Source organism: Clavelina lepadiformis, chromosome 1 (assembly GCF_947623445.1).
Source record: "Clavelina lepadiformis chromosome 1, kaClaLepa1.1, whole genome shotgun sequence".
NCBI classification, from domain to species: domain Eukaryota; kingdom Metazoa; phylum Chordata; class Ascidiacea; order Aplousobranchia; family Clavelinidae; genus Clavelina; species Clavelina lepadiformis.
This window is the reverse complement of record NC_135240.1, coordinates 3,218,820-3,239,179: the sequence shown is the minus strand read 5'-3', so window position 1 is coordinate 3,239,179 and position 20,360 is coordinate 3,218,820. Positions and strand designations below refer to the sequence as shown.

Sequence of the window (20,360 nt, the reverse complement as noted above, 5' to 3'; positions counted from 1 at the left end):
GTTTGGTGTTTGATTTATCAGCTAAACTAGCCGACAAAAAAGAAGTTGCTGCAGCATTATCTACATAAAAATGAATGCAATTGGCGTGATCATAAACAGTTAACAAGGGACAGTCTCTTTTGGGAGGCCATTGGCAAGTAAGATGATATTTTAAATCAGCCTGCTAGGCAGCTGAATGAACACACGTGGCTTGGACCGAAAGTTTTATCGTTTTTTAACTATTTTCAATTTAGACAAAGTCCTTGATCAGATAGAGCTCAAAAACAGTTAAAGTACAGTATAATGTTTCCCAATTACCTAAAAAGAAGCCAAAGTAAATGTATAAGTTAATTTGTACAGGTGATATCAGTAAACAAATCAACGACACTGAATATGAACCAAATGACTGACATTGAGATGGTCGACTTTGTGACATCAGGTATAGTACACTAGCTTGTGTAACCAAGTGCGCACTTATGTAACCAGGTACATGTGTTAAATAATTTGAAAATCATTTCTAGCGGAAGAGAATTGCGCTGGAAAAAATCGTAAAGAAGAGGACCCAAAGCAGTCTGGCCTACGTTTGAGGAAACATCATGTTGGTTGCATTTATCGATAAAATAATAAAGACAATGTCAATTTTACTGACAAAAATGAATTGTAACGGTTTAATCTTATCTCTGCAGCAAGAACAAGAAGGTGATGGAAATAAAAAGGAAGAATACTACGACGATAACAGCGTCGTGGGCACGGGCAATGGACCAGCGGAGTCAAATAACTTTACTTTCGGATCTTCTGAAGTAAGACGGCTTCAGAGATAAGTTTTTATTTTGATATTATTCAGGTTGTTACCACTAATTCTTACGAGCAGGCCCACCAAATTGATTCCATAGGTTTAGACTTGCAACTTGACCTGAAGTAATTTGTTGTATAGATCTCAGCGTGTTAAATAACATACCTCAATTTCAATCAAACGAAACGGCAGCAAATGTTTCTGCAGGATACGAACCCGTGATTGTGATTACCATAATTGTACAAACGTAACTGTAACTAAATTACACCTATAAATCCAGTGTTTGTGACTGTTCTTAAAACACCGTAAGTCATATATTAATATTTTCTCCGACCTTGCTGTGGGTAAGAAATCTGAATTAGGGCCAGTGATTTGTATTTGCCGATATATTTGCAAAAGTTTGTTTATTTCGACGGGACGTTTTGGCTTTTCACGGTGTGCTTTACCCTTGACAAGCATAAAAATCCATTGCATAATTGTTGCATTTAGGCAACATACGTTTGTGACGTATTTCTGCAGGATAACACATTGGAAGGTGATGAAGAAGAAGACAATGTAAAACCGGAGAAAAAGAAACGGATTAGACCCAAGAAAAAGTGTCCGTAAGTTGTACTATAATTTCGGCCTAGCTTTCAAGTATATGAATGGAAGAGAATTTAAAATAATCTCAGCTTTTCAATTCCGTTTTTTGTTTTTATGTGTAAAAGAGAAGAAAAGTGAAACATGTCTAAGAATAATGAGATGATGGTGTTAATAATTGTCCTAGATACTGTGGTGTCATGAATTCGAGTATCTCGCGCCATTGCAAACTCGTGCACGAGAAAAAAAATAATGGGGAAGGTGATTTTGCATGCAAACTTTGCAAAAAGAGGCTGACTTCTTGGAATGGCCTCGTGAGACACCTACGCGGCAAGGTTCACGCTGATCAAGCCAAGGCAAAGGAGATGGCCGGTTCTATGGACCGCCGCCGTAAAAATGTCCCAATCGTAAGTTTTGGTAAATACATACAGTACAAAATGACTGTGCAGTAGTTGCTCATGTTGTTGCCGTTAAAAATCATTTGTTATTCTACAAACAATTTGTGTATGATTTGCATTTGTAAAAAAAGCCTTCGAAGAAATGTTTCGTTGGTGCACTGTTGTCTTTATTTCATAAACCAGGTGGAAATGCAACGCGTACGAAGTCGGCCCAATGAAGCGATGGGATCGGGAATGGGATTTGAACGCAGAGAGATTAACGGTCTCGGAAAAAGGTGCACAATATTGTGTTTATTGCTGATTATAAATAGATAGCTATATTGTGTGCACGACCTGACCTGCATAAATGTGTTAGAATTTGCAATTCATGTATTCGTTGTATTGTTTTATTTTCCTTTTTTCCACAATTCTCCAGACGACGACTTCAAAGTGGAAACGAGATGTATGGTTCAGTTGAAAACATAATCATAGATCTCACAGGATCATCTGATAGTGATAGTGAGGAAAATAGCGGCACAACTGTGGCAATATCTCTTGTGCCAACTAATGTCAAGAGACCAGGTAACTTCAACGAAATCCTTACCGCTCAAACACTTCATTAAACACGTGATATGATTGCCAACAGCAATATAAACAATTCTTTCACGCAGAACGTATATATTATATGTGTACATGGCTTATATTATATTTTCTCTGGTATCTAATTGTATTGATTCAATTCAAACGATGTTTAGTGCACAGGGTTCATAGTTGACCTGCCGTCGAAAGATGAGAATAACTGATTTAGGAACACTGAATTACTTTGTTTTGCAATGATCGCCAAACACCACTGGAAATAATTTATTCGCACAGATCGCAACCATAACTAGATCAAACAACTGCGCAACGTTTAAAAATCAAACACAACTTGTTACTATTGTTCTGATATCTACTTGAAAATCCTGTTATTACTGATTATAAACAAGTAATTCATTTTTCATCTTCATCCACATCTATCTCATGATAGCAGCAAGATACTGCCAGAAGGTGATAGATGTGTGTTAAGTTAAAGTTGACATGACAAGGCTTTAGAATTTAGATAATGGACGGAAAGTCAAATTTTTCGTAGATCTTTAAATAAATCTTTCACGGAACTTTTAAATTTTTCTTTATAGACGTAACCCCATCAATGGAAGCATGTATTCGCGAATTGCAGGAAGAGAAGAGATGCAAGATTTGCCTCGATCAACCAGCTGAGGTACTGTTTATACCATGCAGGCACCTCTGTAGCTGTACCGGGTGCGAAAAATATCTCAGAAAGTGTCCGATATGCAGAGCTGAAATTGAAAAATCTATGCGTACTTACAGGTCGTAATATGTCTGTAGGGCATGCTTGCCTGAAGTGGCATAAATCCTCCTCACAATTATTTTGTTTGCTTCTTCTCGTTGATATCGTTTCGAGCAATGATTTATAGAGCTTAAGATGACACAGAAATGTCAGTGAGAATACCTACAGATCGTGTGTTACTTTGTGAGTGTGATGTCATAGAATCGTGTGATAATTTCGTGAATCATTACATTGATGTCTTTTTGATATACAGTACTTCAGTTTAATGGGAATGGTTTACAGTCTAAAATATTAAGTTTATAGTTAGTATCGAGTTATAAATTGCTATAAGACTAATCGTGTTCGAATGAGTAATCCCTTTTGTCACGTGGTATGTTGGTAGAATTTGTATAGAAAACATGCGGTAGGACATACGCAAATTTGCAGTGACTTCTGAGCATCTATGGATTCTATAATAAATAGTGTTATATTACATAAGGTGAGGGTAAGGCGCTTGGCCTAAACATATCCTGTATAGGTCAAAAGCCTACGTGATGTCCTTTGTTTAATGAAAACAGTTATGCCTTGAGATAGGTATAATCTCACTAGGAGTTCTAAGAACTGAGCACATGCTGATTGTGACGTCACCAATGGCAGCCTGCTGGTGTTCATGAGCAACCTGCTATCCGTGATGTCACATGGTTGCGAGCACCCTGCACATGGTCACAAGTCACAACCCCTCACGTCACGTGGTTGTCTATCAGTATACCATCCTGCTGTTGGTGACGTCAGGTAGTATTTGGTTAATCGTTTAGAGAGGCAGGATCGTAATCAAAAGAACAATTCGTTTTCAAAAAAAAACAGTAGAAGATTTGGGTTTTAAATTCATATATTTTACAGTTTGGGAAGGAAACACTGATTTCCGTAACTTGCCAGTACCACCATTTCTCCTGCCGTCATTTTCCGTCGTCCACAATACAAGATAGACTAATTACACAGGCCAACAAAAGGCATGATACGTTAGATCGATTTAGGGCGGATAGCTAATGCAAGCATATCACGCTGCCTATGAGGCGTACCGAGTTATCCTAAATTTATCAAGGTCATCTTTAAATGATTGAGACAGAAAAATTCAAGGAGTTGCACATATCATAAAGTCAGACCTCCGTAAACAACTACAGCTTCTGTTTCGAATATTTCAACTATTCCTAATCATGAGTACTGAAAAATACAAACACAGAAAAAAATTTTAAGCGACTGTTAACAACCAAAAGTTTGAGCGACTGGCAAAGACTAACAACGAATAGGCTACAATTAAGACAGGCAATGAAACGTAATCAAACGAATAAACAAAGCTGATAGCGGTAAGGCGTCAGCGATAAGGTGTGTAAAATTAAAATAAATGCAAAAGGAAAGAAGCTACTGAGAACTACAAATTACAAAAATTTTGGTTCGCATTTACATTTTCACTTGCTCAAAAACTGTTGGATTGCATTTGATGAACATTAGGGTGCGAAAAGTTTCTGGCCCCAGTAAATTTCTTCTTGCTGTATACAAGTTACCCGCAATTGAAAATATTCTTTCTGACGGGGCTGATGTTGCTGTTAGTCCCAAATAATCCTTGGCTAAAGTAGAAAGTGTGGGAAGTTCTTCTGACTTCTTCTTCCAATACATTAGCCTATTAACATGACAATAAAAATATTTAATAGCCCTTTTCCATGTGCACAGGCCGGGCTGGTTGTAAAGTCATCAAGGACCGCTTACATAACGGCCCTAAAATGCAGTCATTTCCATGTGATTTTTTGAAAAACTTGGCCACTTCAGATTGACATCATGGCAAGACTACAACCTACCGGCACTAGACTAAAATTACGACCCTAAAATTTCATTACGCGACCCATAGTTTGAGAAGCCCTGGTGTAGATGATGACTACATGAGTGAAGAGTGAAGACCCCACCGGACTCACCTCGAGAGCGACGATGTTGGAATGTTGTCCGTATCTGAGCAGGATCTGGACCTCCTCCTCACAATCGCGCGTTTGTTCTTGAATATTATCTGCTCAAACAATGAGCTTTTGTGATGAAACAATCAGGTATTTGTTGTCAATAAAATCAAAATAATACTAAATAACATACTAAAATAACAGTGATATGGTAATGGTTTTCACTCCACTTCATAACGCACCGTTGTTGCTATATTGCTCTTATACTTGAATTTAAGGACTCCTACTGACTGCAGAATAAGAAAATTTGTCTCAAGAAAACTCTGTGCAAATAGCTTTATGCATAATTGTCGACTGGAACATCCAATCATGGTAATGGCATTGCGTCCACATCACTTGCAAAGTGTGTAGATTTGTAGATTACCGGCCGCAAACTGTTTTCATTGAATTTTTTTCAAATGCACCATTCCTTGCTTGTTGAAGTATATTTTTTGTGCGCCCTTTTTGAATGTAAGGTTTTTTTTTTAATTTTGAGGTTTGACTGTTGTGGGTTCATTTCAGATTTCATTTTAACAGTAGCGGCTGCAGCTTAGTCAGACATTTCTAAATCTGTTATTTAAACTACTGTTACGTAGAATCCATCTAATATGACCACTGACAGTGCGAACAACTGCTTCATATGATTATTTCGATACGCCGGATTCGGTCCACAATTTTGCCATATAAAATTCGCTGTTTACTGTAAGCAGTCGGCCGTTCTTCTTGATAAAATCATCCGCGGCTGGAGAAAGAAAACAAACGCTTTTTAACAAATGCTAAATATTACAAGTTCGGGAGGAAATATCCAGCAAAAATTTCGTTACCAAATATTAAATGTTTTAAAATCTGTGTAAATCTGCAGTTTGGTTCCACTATTAGAATGTGTAACGTAGCTTACAGTGGTTTATATCGTATTTCAAAATCCCAAGTAAGAACTGATGCTAAGCACTGTATTACTTAACACCTTGATAAGAACTACTTGTAAGCTTAATAGGAATACAGTACTTACGTTCCGTACAGTACAGTACTTGTATAATATAGGTTTCACTTTTTCATTTTCGATTTTGTGCAAAACTGAAGTGAAATTCTCCACGATTCGGATAAATCATCGCTGCAAGTGCAAACGTCAAGGTCACTTTTAATGACTAAGCACAAATGTCGCGATGTGTAGGCGTAGCATACAGTTACGAGTTACGACAACAATTAAATTGCTAATAAGCGATAACAAGAAATAAAACAAAGATACCTTCTCACGAAGTTAAGTTGTGATTATATATGATAATGATAATGTATAGTTATACAACTATAATTATATGTTATAATTACATGCTTTATTACCTGACTCAACTATTCAACTGCAGTTAATACTTTTTCAGCTCCAAATTTTGAAAATGGGCAAAAACTTATCTTTTACGCACAAAATGCCGACAGCACTTATATTGAAAATAAGCCGGACTCATGTACCACGAAAATGATTTGGAACCCATTTTTTGAGCATGCAAGACACATATTAGTACGCTATGCTAATCTTGCTCAGAAGTTTAACATAAAGGTTGGAACCATTATTCTGTTTATAACTTAACTATCAGAAAAATAAAGTGTTGCAGCACATTAGATTTTAAAGCACAAATATAAATAATATTATTCAAAATCCACCGTATAGTATTCATCAAGTAGCATAAGTGGTGCGGTGCGTGGTGATGGTGCGTTATATGAATATGATTATTGTTCATAATTATAATTATAGATATTCAAACATTTTTGGAAAATGTCAAGATTCGTTTGAGTTTACGTATATGAAATGTCAGAATCTAAATTTTTAGCAACAATCTATTCTATATAATAGACATTTTAAACGCAAGTTATCGTTCTCACAGCTCTGCCAAGATTTGTCAGTACTGTATATGAAAATAACTCTGCTGCGTCATCTAGCGTTTAGCGAATTTCGGCTGCATTAAAATTTCATAGTTGGTTACCAGTAATATTTCAAAGACCGTATACAGTGGGACCTCGTTAATCCGTACCCCGAACAACCGGAATCCCCGCTATCCGACACAAAACTGCCATATCCATAGAATTAGTAGCAGCAGCAGATGGATGGATAGCAGCAGCATTAATGCATTAGATTTAGAAGGTTCAAAATGGTCCTTTTATGGTCAGGCATGCCCACTAAAATGTATTTTATTATTAAACCAAAAATATTACATCTCGGGATTTTTTATATGTTGTAGGTAACATCTTGGCTCTTGGGGTATAATTTGCACTTAATTTAATTTCAAGGTCACGTGATCCACAAGGTCATACGCATTTAACTTGCTCTTATCAGGAAAAGAAGACAGATTTGGATTCCTTGTGAAATCACCTTTCCAATGACACTAGTTTCATCAAAATTGGTCAACCGGTTACCAAAATATCAGGGCCGAAAATTTGGCGGCCACGTCCGTTTTTGCAAAAATTCGAAAATTCGAAGGCCTATATCTCCAAAACCACTGGTCCGATTGAGCTAATATTTTAGATTTGTGCTAATTATGCTAAGACTGTAGGGGTTAAACCCATTGGGTGATTTGACATGGAATGACCCCATGTCCAACATATTACAAAAAGATGTGACTTTTAATTATCTATATTAAATACTTGCATTTATTTCATCTTTCACAGGGCAAGGAACGCAATATGCTGCTTACGATGCTTCCCCGCCCCAAGTGGCAGTTATTCATCCAATTACCCATCACAGTGAGTGAATTGACCCAATTAAAATCTCATAACTTATATAAGCAATTATGTATGCACCGAACTGAAGTACAATGTCAGCAAGAGTTGATTTTGTTGAAACTGGCATCAACCTGCTCCAGTTGCGGCATCTAAGCAATGTCGTCCAGTCTGTTCAGCTCGTTAAAACTGACAATCAAGCGTTTCAACTGCGACAACGTGTTGATTCCCTTCAACTTGCCTAGACCATTCCCGTGCAAGTTGAGCACCTGGAAGTGAGAGAGAGATTGTATTTGGTTCCGACCGATTCAACATTCAACCGTTTCTGGTGTGAATGATACATCACTATAGCACATGAAGGTTTCGTTAAAACGCTACAAAACTTATGTACATAAACTGGGAATAAAACGTCAAAATTAGAAATAGAAATTAGAAATAAAAATCAAAATTCCAAATGCGATACCAAACGGCGCTGCAGCAAGATTGCAAGCCTATTTTGTGGACTTAGAAGAGCTGATTTGTGCAGGAAATGGATCATTCCTGGATGAAGATTGCTTCTCATCATCTTCAACATCGAATCTGACCAAGTATCGGATGTAAACTTGGATGAAAATTGACTCAATCACAGCATCATGTAAATGAATCGATGTGGTAGTGTAAATCGCAATAAATTGCTACTAAGCTTAATACACTGCAGCAAGCATAATGTAGATAGTTACCTGTTCAGGGCTGTAAACGACATACTCGTTGTAAGTATTGGTGACACCGGTTAAATCTGTATTTTTAACTTTTTCTCCAAGAGATATTGCTCCACCTTAATGACAAGATAATTCGTCATTTTTCAGTTAGTTAGCTGTTAGAACAAGGCTGCTACCTACACATAGCAATATTTTAAGATTTGCAATTGTGTGCCATCTCTCTCCATCTCTCCATCTCTCTCTCGCCATGATCTCTCTCCATCGTCTTCAGTTTAAAGTACTTTGCAAATTCCTTGATGGCATTAGAGGGGGTGTTAAATAGGGAAGCCTGCCAATTACCCCGCTCCCCGATCAAAGTTTGACCAACTGACCCTGCTTCTCTCAAACCGGATAGAAGATCTGGATGTGGTGTGGGTTGCTCTGAATCATTCTTCATTTCATCTTTCCTAAACCTCTTAAGGATGGTGACAGCATCTTCCTCAAAATTAGGAGTTGAAGTGCTCCAGATGATGTTGTCAGACACCTCTGCTGTGATGCAGCTTGGCTTTACCTGAATGATGGGAGAAAAAAATTTTCTGTGCTATTTTGGCAAAAAGTTCTTTGAAAATGTGGAATTACACAAAATTATAGAAAATTAATGGCTGACAAACAATTCTAAAAGAGCAACTGACCCATTTTTCACGATCGATGTTCATGACAGCTTGTAATTCGTCAGACATTCTTCCAGATCCTCCTTCAAGAGCATACGAGAGTGCGGTGCCTCCGAATCTGCCAACTTGGGGGATCCCTTGATCACCCCTTGATCAACGAGAAGCCTGAGAAAGCAATGAAAAAGCTATTTCGTCTGAGAAACAGCAATTTTAATAAATTGAAGCAAGGTGAATCAAGGTGAAGCCTTGACCTGAGCAAGCACACTTACTGACTTACTTCAGTATGGTTAATTGGTTATGTTTTCCCAGCAGCCGTAAGCAACTGGTTTAGCAGCGTGGTGAAGGACCGTTCGGTCGTCACTGTCCAATGCTGACAGCAAGACTGGCGTTTTGTGGTTAAGCAACTTTTTAACGACATCTTCATCATTCTAAAATTAACAACAATGAACAACATTTAACTGTTGCATTGACTACATAAATCGAAAAAAAAATACTGAGAAAGCAATGCTTGGTCGATAAATACATCCACAGATGTTTATTATTGACAATAATCAGATTCTGTAAGCTAATCCCACATGTTGTACAGCCAGCATGAGTGGTGTTTGATTCTTGATTCCATCGACTTGAATATTGATGTCAACGTTGTAATCCAACAGGAGGTCAATCACCTGTACAGTAAATTACCATGATAGTAACAATGTAACATATTGTTAAGAAGGTGTGCAACGGCAAACAAAAAACCAATACTGACCATGAAGCGCATAATACATGGGCAGAAAAAACTTTGTTGCAATAACATATGAGATGGTTAAATAAATACTAAAACAAATAAGAAAAATAGGAATAAAAATGAAAAGTTAATGTTTTCATTTCAGACACTAAGACGCCTCACCCGATGAGCTTTCAGTTGAATGGCTCTTGTCAGTGGGTTGATGACGATGCTCTCGATTTCGCCGCTGAAGTAATCGTTCACGACAATAGCCGGATCGCAGTCAGGAGAAGAAACCTCGATGAGTGGGATCGGGAATCGACAAGTTCAATTTATCGCTCCACTTCCACGATCATGCTCCAGGAAGAGTCTAAGAGAACCGGGTAAATTTTGCTTTGAAATGTCGATAGAAACACAAGTTTAAAATGGCATGTTTTGATTTACGAGCTGTTATACATGCACAGTTTAATTTGAAATAAAGTTTCTACAAAATACTAAATTTTCTACAATTTTAATTTAAGACTTACTTCAATATGTTAGCAGTTGTGTCATCATTAATTGCAGAGTTCCACAGCAGAGCGGCAAAAGCATTTCTACCTGCCAAATCAGTGAGTGCGATCATGCCTCGGAACGAAGAAGGATTTCGCTCTGCAAAACAAATAAATGAGAGACCGTGAAGGTTAGCTATCTTTAAAATACAGGGCATCACGGTAACTAACACTGCATAGTGCATACCAATGAAAACCTTGATGAGTGTAAGGTTCTTCGTAAAAGCAGCATAATGAAATGGTGTGCATCCACGCTCATCAGTTGTGTAACTTGGCACACCGCATTCAATTAAGACTTTTGCCACCTGAAGAACACTAGTGTGAACCGATGCTTAAGAGGAAACCATGCTTAAGAGGAAACAAAGGTTATTACGCCCAACATATGCTTGTTGACATAAGAGTAGTGGCTATAAGTTTTCTTACACCATAGCCCTTGTTCTAATATGTCACATTTGCTATTGGAGATTTGTATCAGTTATCATGGAATTAAATTCAACATGACAACTTTCTTCATCTCCGATGCAGGGTGAGCAATGGAAATCTAAAAATCATTTCTACCTTGATCTGAACATCAGTGTTGGTTGGTCGATTTATTGCAAGAACGTGGAGAAGGTTCTGCTTCAGGTCATTCTTTTCACACAGCTTGCTAGAAACTCTCTGTTTGCGAAGTAGAGATAAAACGACCTGGTATTTTCGAGCTCGCATCGCCGACTGCAAAGAAAATGTAAACAATGGCGCAAAGTCGTGGACAGATGTGGTTGGTATTCAATGCAAAATAAAAACAGAAGTTTAAAAGTAACATTTAATGAGACATTAAAGACTAAAAAATAAAACTATTATTTAAACATTAATGGTAAATTGGTGCTCACTTCTACTGCTGACGCATACTTCACTCCACAAGCTTCAAGCCTATCCAGCATAACATAAGTAACACCTTGCCAGCCTTTCTCCACAACAACCTGTAACAAACACAAGGTTGGAATGTGCATGGCTGAGAGCTCCCCTGTAGCTTAACATGTATTAAGTATAACTTTGGGAGAATTGAATGGGGCAAATTTTGGCAAAAAAGACAGTAAGCGCAAAAATCTTCATACTGTATTGAACATTAACACTATATTCTGCGCGTTGTACGTCTAGTAATCTCATACTCTGGGAAAGGACCTTATACATGTTAGTGTCCAATACAACATGAACACTTCTACAGTTGTTATTTTTCCAAAAATTTGGTGCAATGTTTTATTAAGTAGTTTCACCTTGAAAGCCGGTTCACAAGTGGGCTTGGGTGGCGGGGCAATAGCAGACTTCAGTCTCCATTTCCTGTGGGAAGTTTCTTCCTGGGTATCAGCTCCACTTAGTGGACGTGGGATTGTGATTACGTTTGTGTTGACGTTAGCACCTTTCCGGATCAACATCATCACACAACTGGAAAAATATGTCAAAGAATTCTTTTAGTGCTCATCAGCTTTTACAGACAAACAACAACCATTTCCTCGATTTAAAAGCAAATCTAAACATGAGTTCATAGAGTTCACAATACTTTGATCAGATACGCATGAAGTACATTTCGCTTAAAACAAGACACCCAGTTAAGCGGTGAATGCAAAACAGCAAAGTGAATGATGCGACAACTGACAACCAAATAATTTTCCACAACATGGCACAATTACTTTAAAATATCACGTTTTCAATAGACTTCATAGAAAAAGACCAGTGCTTAAGAACTTAACCTCACCTGTTATGGCCGGCTTTGACAGCGAGGCTCATTGGAGAGTTGCAATCCGAATCTTGTCTGTTGATGTTTGCCCCTCTCTCGACGAGATGCATGCAGCATATCATCGTACCTTGACGAGCAGCTTCGTGAAGAGGAGTTCGACCTGAAGCGTCAGCGGTGTCCACCTCCTCACCGGACATTCCTGAAGTGAGCAGTGTCGTGAGTTCAATGGGATCACACCCTTTCTCCGAAGTAACCAATTCTCTGAGAAATAATAAGCTCAATGGCATAGATGCTCATTGCTGTAAATACATGCGTTGTTATCAACCGTAATACAATAGTTTCTCTTGTTGCTTCATTTAATGTTACACAATGGAGATGTATTTGAATGCATAACTCTCATGTTTAGCAATAGCATTAATGCATTATACATATGATTTCATCATATCATTATCAACCGGACCTGTACAAATTTATTGCTCATGAAAATAAAATGAGATAATGCAAGTGTCTAAGAAGCTAAACTTAATTGCCAATCTTCACGTAAGCGTAATGAAGAGGAACCCGTCCAAATTTATCAGCAACTGTGAGACTGGCGCCTTTCTCTATCAGCAGATCAGGAATGTCAAAGAGGGCAGATGATGGGCCACTTGCATTGACAGCAAGATGAAGAGGTGTCCTGCACTGGGCATCACATTCTTTCAATGACGCTTGCTTCTCAAGCAAGGCATTCACCAGGTCAATTTCTATAAAAGAAAACTTTGTCGAAGCCTTTGTACAATAATGCTTTTATCGTATGTAAAAGTGGCTATTGACTGGAACAGAAAGATGGAACAGAATAATTATGGTCCTGAATTTGGGTTTTATATTCCACAATCTCAGGCAGTTACAGGATTAGGGATTTATGCTCATTGCCCATGCTTAGGTTTACATCAGTTTAACCACCTTCTCCCTTTTCAACCGCAAACATGAGCGCAGTTCTTCCATTCCTGGGATCGGGTGGCACGAGTTTGATGTCTGATATTGTTTGAAGAAGAGCTCGGATAGCCGGAAGCAGGCTGCGATCGCCAGGACTGAAATGTTAGAAAAACACATACATCCATGTACTGCGTAATTAATGGCATCCAGGCCGGATAGCCACTGTCAAAACAGCGACTGTCATAATGGCGACTTCATAATAGCGACGTAATCAAGTGAGCGACATTCCAAACAGCGATGGTATAAATGCCGACCGCATTAAAACAGGACTGTTACGATAGCGACTTAACTAGGCTTACCATATTTTTTTGATTGAAAAGCGGGACGCTTCAGAACAACAAGCCCTATCAGATAAATGTGGTTTACATTTTACTAGAAGTATGAGACTATTTTGGATTCCTATCGTCAGGGACAACTAAAGTAGTAAGACACCAAGAAAAACTAAAATAATGGATTTTGCTAGGAAACAAAACAATGTTCAAGCATTTGTAAATTTACATAATCGTCCAATCATACTTTTCTGTAGACAATACTTTCTTCCAGAAGTCTATATTCAACTTTATTTTCTCATAAAAACCACAGCAGGAAAAGTCAGTTTTAATTTTGCAGGTGATAAGGGCTTTCACATTCAAATGGTTTTTGCAGAAGAAAATGCAAACAAGTACCGGAACCGTACGAAATAAGTTCTTTCAATAACCCAACTGCAAAAGGATCATCTCCTCCTCCTAGCCTACTATTACTGAACAGTGAACAAGCGAATGCGCTAACAATCAACTCACCACTGGACCAATTACCCGCTACAATGATGTAACAATTACTTTCACATTTAACACAACGAAACGAGAACACGCATCACTCTTCAGGAAGTTAGCTAAACAGACCAATCACATCATGCTAATATTCGTGTAGTGTGGGGCAATGCTGGCTCAGTAAATGCCAAAGCGGGACTTTTAGTTGACTGATCGAGACGCCGGGACAAAGCCTTTAAAAGCGGGACTGTCCCGGCTAAAACGGGACGTATGGTAAGCCTAGACTTAACTCGTGTTCACTGAGTCGAATGAGGCATTTATAAATGGAAGGCAACACTATGACGTGTCACATTAATTTTAAGGTCGTTTGAAAAATTTGCCCCAATGGATTTTATAATTTCAAGAAAAGGAAGTGACATGATAAGTTATGAAGGCTTTTTGTACAGGAAAGACAAAACAAAGTTAAATACAATCAATTGGAGATGTGCTAAAACAGGTTGTAAAGGTCGCCTAACGACAAGCCTTCAGTATCGTGAGCAACAACAGCCCCCAGTGAGCAGTGGCGTCCACACGCATCCACCAAACCCTACGGAAGTGGCAGCCAGGAGAGTTGAAAACAGTGTAAAAACAGCTGCAGTAAGAGCACGGGATCCACCACGAAGAATCGTGCAGGATGCATTGACCGAAGTTAATGAAGAAGTTGCAGCAGCTGTTGGCTCTTCCACAAATCTGCGTCAAACCATCAGACGGAAAAGGAAAGCAGAAGTAATGCCTCTCGTAAATTACTTCGAAGACCACTACGTGGGCCGAAGAAACAGACGGGGAGACAGACGACAGCCATTGTTTCCCGTACATATGCGGAGTGTGAAAGCCAGACAAGATGCGGGACTGCCACGAACCAACAACCAGCTAGAGAGTTGGCACAATGTGTTTCAGGGATCAACGGAAACTCATCATCCTTCCATCTTTCGATTCATCGAAGCTTTAAGACGGGAGGAAGCCCTTCAAGGGGCAAACCGAACCCAGCTACTACAAGGCAGAGACCTGACTCAGCGAATGAAAAGATAGGTGACAATGAACACACGAATCACTGTTGTACAGCAAAATCGAGGCCAGTATGATCTGCGGCAGTTCCTTCGAGCCCTTGCTCACAATTTAGAAATAAACGTGGCTTGATTTTTATTGCAAGACTTTTGGTTGTTTTAAAGTCCCTTTTGGTTTCAATCTTTCACTACGCAGTGTTTGCCTGTTTGTGCGTGCATACGTGTGTAGAGAGGTGTGGGGGATGGAAGGTATATGTGGAGGGGGTGAAAGAGTGCGTGTGCGCCTAAGCCTTGGATTTAATAAAAGAAGTGAGGTCGCTGTCGTGTGGTCGCTCTATTGACAGTCGCTATTTGGAACCCGAGCCGTAATTAATATATAATACATTAAGAAGTATTTGTGAAGTATTTCGTACAATACTACTGTTTGTAAGTCGGTAAAAACAGGTCATTACACAACCAGCACAACATACCCATGTCTGGCAACAGCAAGAGTTAAAGGAGCGATAGGATATTTGTGCTTAGGGTTGTTTGAGCAAAAGTTTGGCTGAGCGCCAGCATCCAACAGCATCTGTTCGGCGCGACCTTTTCGATTCAACAGCGTCGTGATTAACGGTGAAGCACCTTGGCTATCCAATAGATCCAACTTTGGCTTGTGGCGAAGAAGACATGCCAGGACTTTGCATTCCTTTGAGAAATTTACTTTTGTTAACAGCAAATACCTTTCAAAGCAAATAATTTTCATCTATTAAAGTTGGTGCTAAAAACTTTACTTCTCAGGCAGAAAATGCACAGTTCCATTTTCCAAATAACCCTTTAACATTACAAAAATAGATTGTAGGCACTTACCTTGTCAATGGCTGATTTACTGAGATAATGGGCGGCGGATTTTCCTTCATCATTTGGGTTGCGATAATTTCGACGAGTTTTTCCAACAATCGTACTCACGTCAGACTTAGATGCCATAACCAAAGCTTCAAGCAAAGGACAGGCCTGGTCTTCAAGCTTCTTTGTCTTTGTCTTTAATAAAAACATGGTGGTTTGGAAAGTCTAGACTCTAGGTGCTGCAATTTTTAGGCTGACTTCCTTCTTAAATGTCATATTATCGAGTATCAACTTATCAAGTATCGATCAAATAAGTCACCCGATCAAAAAGGCCCCGTGTCAATGGTTCTTCAGCAAGTAGTCTTGCTACTATAGTGCGGCCACGCTCATCACGGAAATAGGCATCGGCGTGATGTTCTGCCAACAAGTGGCCCAAGTGGGCAGTTTCTCTGTGATCTTTCAACAAGGTCACTCCTATTGGGGGCATCTAAAACAATAAAAAATTGTTCTTATTGTTGTGAATATCCAGACTTTTGCCAGTTTATAAAAAATTCTTAACGCACAACTACTGACTGGAATTTGTTGTGTAATGTTTGGAGCAGTTAATGAGTGGTAACATGAACAAAACAGCCAACACAGCCTATAAAGCATGACAGCATGCATTCCATTTAACTCTGTGAATACGAACAAAGTGATTTTGGCGAACCTTTCTGTCATTATACACATCGGGGTTGGCAGAAGCTTGTAGAAGTACCAGCACACAGTGGTACCATCCATAAGCTGCTGCATAATGAATGGCTGAGTTGTTTGATGAATCGGCAACATTTTGATCGGCACCTACAACCAAACAACGTAACTGTGTCTGAAATTGAAATCATCAACGTGACTAAAGGCAATATTTGATAAGATTAATGATAAGTTATACAAAATTACAAGGTACTGTAGTTTCACTGTGAGATGTAGTACATGATTATAGCAAAACTTTACAACCTAAAGGCATCCTCTTACCTTTATGTAGAAGATAGGTGATTACAGGATAATGTCCATTCATTGCTGCATGAATCAATGCCGTCCTTTGCAACTCGTCCCTTATTTCTATGAGTGCACCAAACTAGAAAGTAAACAAAGCAAATTTTAAGCATAAAAAAACAGTTCTGCCACCACATGTTAAACAAGGTAAATCTTGTACCTTAAAATGCACATGAAATGCTGCTGTATAACCGCTTATAATGTTTACGTTTAACGAGATATTTTGTTTTTAAAGTCCATTATAACGTTCAGGGTAAATCCAAACAACTTTACAACAGTCAACACTGTCATAACACATTTGCTTTAGTTGTGTAATTTCGTTACTCACTTGTTTTAGTTTTTTTGATACGTTAACACTATATTGTGTTGTTGTTAAAGTGGAATTCTGACAGTAGTATTATTTTATGATTTCCAAGGATTATTCTGTCTTGCATTTGGCAAGCTGTTACTGTTTCATTTAAAACGGTTAAGCTGTGTCAACACGAGGCAAAGTGTCTAATCAGGTAACAAGTAGACAACAAAAATTGATTAAGCCATGTTTCATTATTGTGTGAACGACACTGCCACATTTTATTTTTCCCTTGTGCTCATTTTGTAACAAATGATCATCTTTTTTATAACAAACAAAAAATTGTAGCTATTACTATGATATAGCACAAAAAATTAAGAAACAAAAAGCTCCAACCCAGAGACCAGAGTTTCATGCGGTATAAGTTACCCCAATTCAAGTTCTGAAACATGACTGTGCATCGTAAAGCTGGCAACCCTCCTAAATCAACCGCGTAACACAAACGTTGGGAAGCACTTATTTAAAGTGACATGTACGACTACATACATACAAGTTATGATAAGGTAACATCACGTTTTAAATACCTCCACCAATAACATGCAAGTTTGGACATGACCATTCGCAGCAGCCAGCGTGAGCGGGGTGGCACGAGCCTTTGAAACACTCAAGGTCTTGTTCAAGTCAGTTTTGTACTTTGCCAACACTTCTATGACAGCCTTAACAAAGCATTTTACAATTAAAATTGCCTTGGAAACACACTATACTTTATGACCGAGTATGTTATGGTAAGTAATATAGAAAGTAAAATATATTACGCTTAAATTACACAAAATACGAGCGTTTTAATAATAAAAAACATTTTTAAATCACCTCACAACCGATAAAAAAACTCTCAAAGGCGCTTTACAGTAACAGATAAAACAATTCAGTTTCATAAATTATCACAGGATATTTCAGTAAACATGTTTAAAATAAAGAATATTCATAAAAAATGTACAACATAAAATACCATATTTGCTTAACTCTACTTACAGCATGGCCATTCATAGCAGCGTAATGAACGGCAGATCTGTTGTTACGATCAGGACGTTCAGCAACATTAACCACATGCAGGAAGTTACTCTTGCTCGCTGTTTTCAGCAAAAGATCAACATTCTTCTCTCTTCCCGCCTCAATCATGACTGGGGTCATTCCATTAACATCTTGCTCTTCAATGCTTACCCTGGCGGAAAGAAGATAATTAACACGTTCACTGCGATGTGACCCACCAGTGGGTCGTACAAACAAAATTACTGTTTTTTTAAAGTTCACTTTGATGCGACTTATTATTGTGTCATGCGTAAAATTTTGCTACTAAGTTGTGACCCACTGGTGGTTCTTACGAAAAAAATTACTTTTACTATTTTTTTGCCTTTTTTCCTGTTTCACAATACTTGTTCAACACAGACAAATGGTGAAATTTTTTGTAATTTTATTATATTGAAAAAGAACATACAGCTTGCTTTTCGACCAATACGGTGCTATTTGGGGAAGTTTGTGTATTCCCATATAAAAAAAATTCCTATGATTGTCTTGATTTCAGATGAGGAGGTTGGTTTCCAGGAATTTAATTGTGAATGGCGTGTTACAGTTTGTCCTGCAATGACCTGACAAGCGTAACAGTTCGTTTCTCTCACCATTAGACTAATGATGTCATCTGATATAAATAGACTGAATACGTCTATTGGCCAAACTTTACCTTCGTGTGAAGGTTCAGCCTGAATGCAAAGAGTTTCTTGACCAGTGAAACCAAAATTCCTCTGCCTAACACTGGTAGCAGAGGTACATTACCTTTGCATTACAAAACAAAGTACCTTTACATTACAAAACTGCATTGCAAACCAATTAGTCAAATTACAACTGTCGTCTGTAAGGTAGTAATAAAATACAATAACAAACAAAATCCATTATTACTGATGCAAGAAATGCTTCTTACTACCCCAGTTTTACTAACTGTTTTCCAGACTCCAGTTCAAATTTAACTTGAATTTAAGCTGAGTTAGGGGGATAACCGTAATAAAAACAAACTAGCATGTTCCGAAATCGATAAAAAATTTTCTAACATTCGTAGGATGTAGATGGACCTGTAAAAACCGCTTTACACAAAATTCATCCCAGGGATGTAGGTGGATAGCATTACATAATTTTGTTTATCATCCCAGGGATGTAGGTGGAGTGCAAAGGGTTAACATCCACTTCAACCAACTTTTGTTCATACAGAGTGCTATTTCAACCACCGCTAAACGGCGCCGCCGAAACGTTGAGAATTTCGGGCCCTACGCAAATACACAATAGAAACTGAATGGAAACCTTCAGGACGTCGACTAATGCAGAGCGTCTCTCCACCCTCGACCCAAATTAGAATTTCTAACCCTGTCGTGTGCGTCGAGCTAAATGCGTTGATGTTGTTCACGTGAGTTGGATTTTAGCGTTGCTTGCTGTGTGTTTTGAGCATTCTTTGGTGAGAACCGCTTGTTTATATGCATAAATGTTTGCTCAAGATTTTTATTTCCATTTAAAATTTATGATCTATTTTCTGCAGACAGAATTTGATTGCAACATTCCAAAAATTGAATTCAGTTGTTTATCATTGACTTGGATGCAAGCAATGTGGGCAAATATATCTTTAAAGCATAAAAAATCTAAAAGCACCAAAATATCATGGAAAATACCGGTACCAGACATTGGGATTAACACAATCGAAACTTCTTTCACGGCCGAATCAATTTCCAAATTATGGACCAAGTAAGTGTTTGCGTTTACTGAAAAATATATAACAGTGGTGCCGAATACATCGATTGCATGCCAATAAACATTGTTAGGATTTTTAGGTACTAGCTCAAAACACTTAAATATTTTATGATTGAAGTACCTAACCAGTAAATGGGCCTTGTTTAGCAAATGATATAAGAACTTCTCTTATTGGTCAATCATTTTGACCTCGTTTTTGTAAATGTAGCTCATGAGCCTAAAAAGTTTGCATGACCCTGATGTAATAATGTATGTTATTAATTCATATTGAACATACTATAGCATGAATAATTAATTAATGGATATATCGTGCCAAGTTGAAGGATTTAAGATATGATATAATTTTGCAGTGTTCCTTCATCTGGTTCTGATTTAATTTCAGTTGAAGAAGTGGAGAATTTTATCGGTGGCATCGAAGATCATATCACACAGCACTTTAAGATGAAGTTTCAGGTCAAATATAATTATTTAGTTGGTATCTTCAAATTTTTTTGATCACTCTTTTTCGGTCACTGACAGAAATTAAGTTTAACATGTAGTTCTATAGTCTTGAATAAATTTTATGCTAATGAATTGCTGTCCAGCTTTCATTTTATAT

At 38.1% G+C, this 20,360-nt stretch overlaps 1 protein-coding gene and 1 pseudogene across 3 annotated transcripts; one reads left to right on the top strand and one right to left on the bottom strand.

Moving 5' to 3' along the window:
• The first annotated feature begins 343 nt into the window (after positions 1 to 343).
• Positions 344 to 3,280, top strand: LOC143464892 (uncharacterized). Of its 2 annotated transcripts, none has more exons than XM_076962942.1 (8): positions 344 to 418; positions 501 to 577; positions 666 to 779; positions 1,292 to 1,374; positions 1,539 to 1,758; positions 1,933 to 2,024; positions 2,165 to 2,310; positions 2,904 to 3,280. In XM_076962942.1, the coding sequence occupies exons 1-8, from the start codon at positions 373 to 375 to the stop codon at positions 3,101 to 3,103; spliced, it is 978 nt and encodes a 325-aa protein (XP_076819057.1). In that variant the 5' UTR covers positions 344 to 372; the 3' UTR covers positions 3,104 to 3,280. The 2 variants fall into 2 exon arrangements, with proteins under 2 accessions (XP_076819057.1, XP_076819050.1); XM_076962935.1 differs by having other exon boundaries at positions 1,262 to 1,374.
• A 1,018-nt stretch (positions 3,281 to 4,298) lies between these two features.
• LOC143448551 (uncharacterized) lies at positions 4,299 to 18,810 on the bottom strand (annotated as a pseudogene). Its single transcript, XR_013114465.1, has 29 exons — positions 18,803 to 18,810; positions 18,005 to 18,194; positions 17,557 to 17,688; positions 16,663 to 16,765; positions 16,361 to 16,491; positions 15,974 to 16,141; positions 15,679 to 15,849; positions 15,303 to 15,517; positions 13,008 to 13,135; positions 12,592 to 12,808; positions 12,084 to 12,326; positions 11,605 to 11,773; positions 11,221 to 11,310; positions 10,910 to 11,062; positions 10,539 to 10,656; positions 10,331 to 10,451; positions 9,987 to 10,173; positions 9,670 to 9,762; positions 9,387 to 9,522; positions 9,298 to 9,310; positions 9,116 to 9,242; positions 8,625 to 8,994; positions 8,466 to 8,560; positions 8,210 to 8,325; positions 7,676 to 8,015; positions 6,047 to 6,148; positions 5,241 to 5,779; positions 5,023 to 5,111; positions 4,299 to 4,733 (listed from the first exon to the last, which is right to left on the bottom strand). The product of XR_013114465.1 is annotated as an uncharacterized LOC143448551 (transcript).
• Positions 18,811 to 20,360: the final 1,550 nt, after the last annotated feature.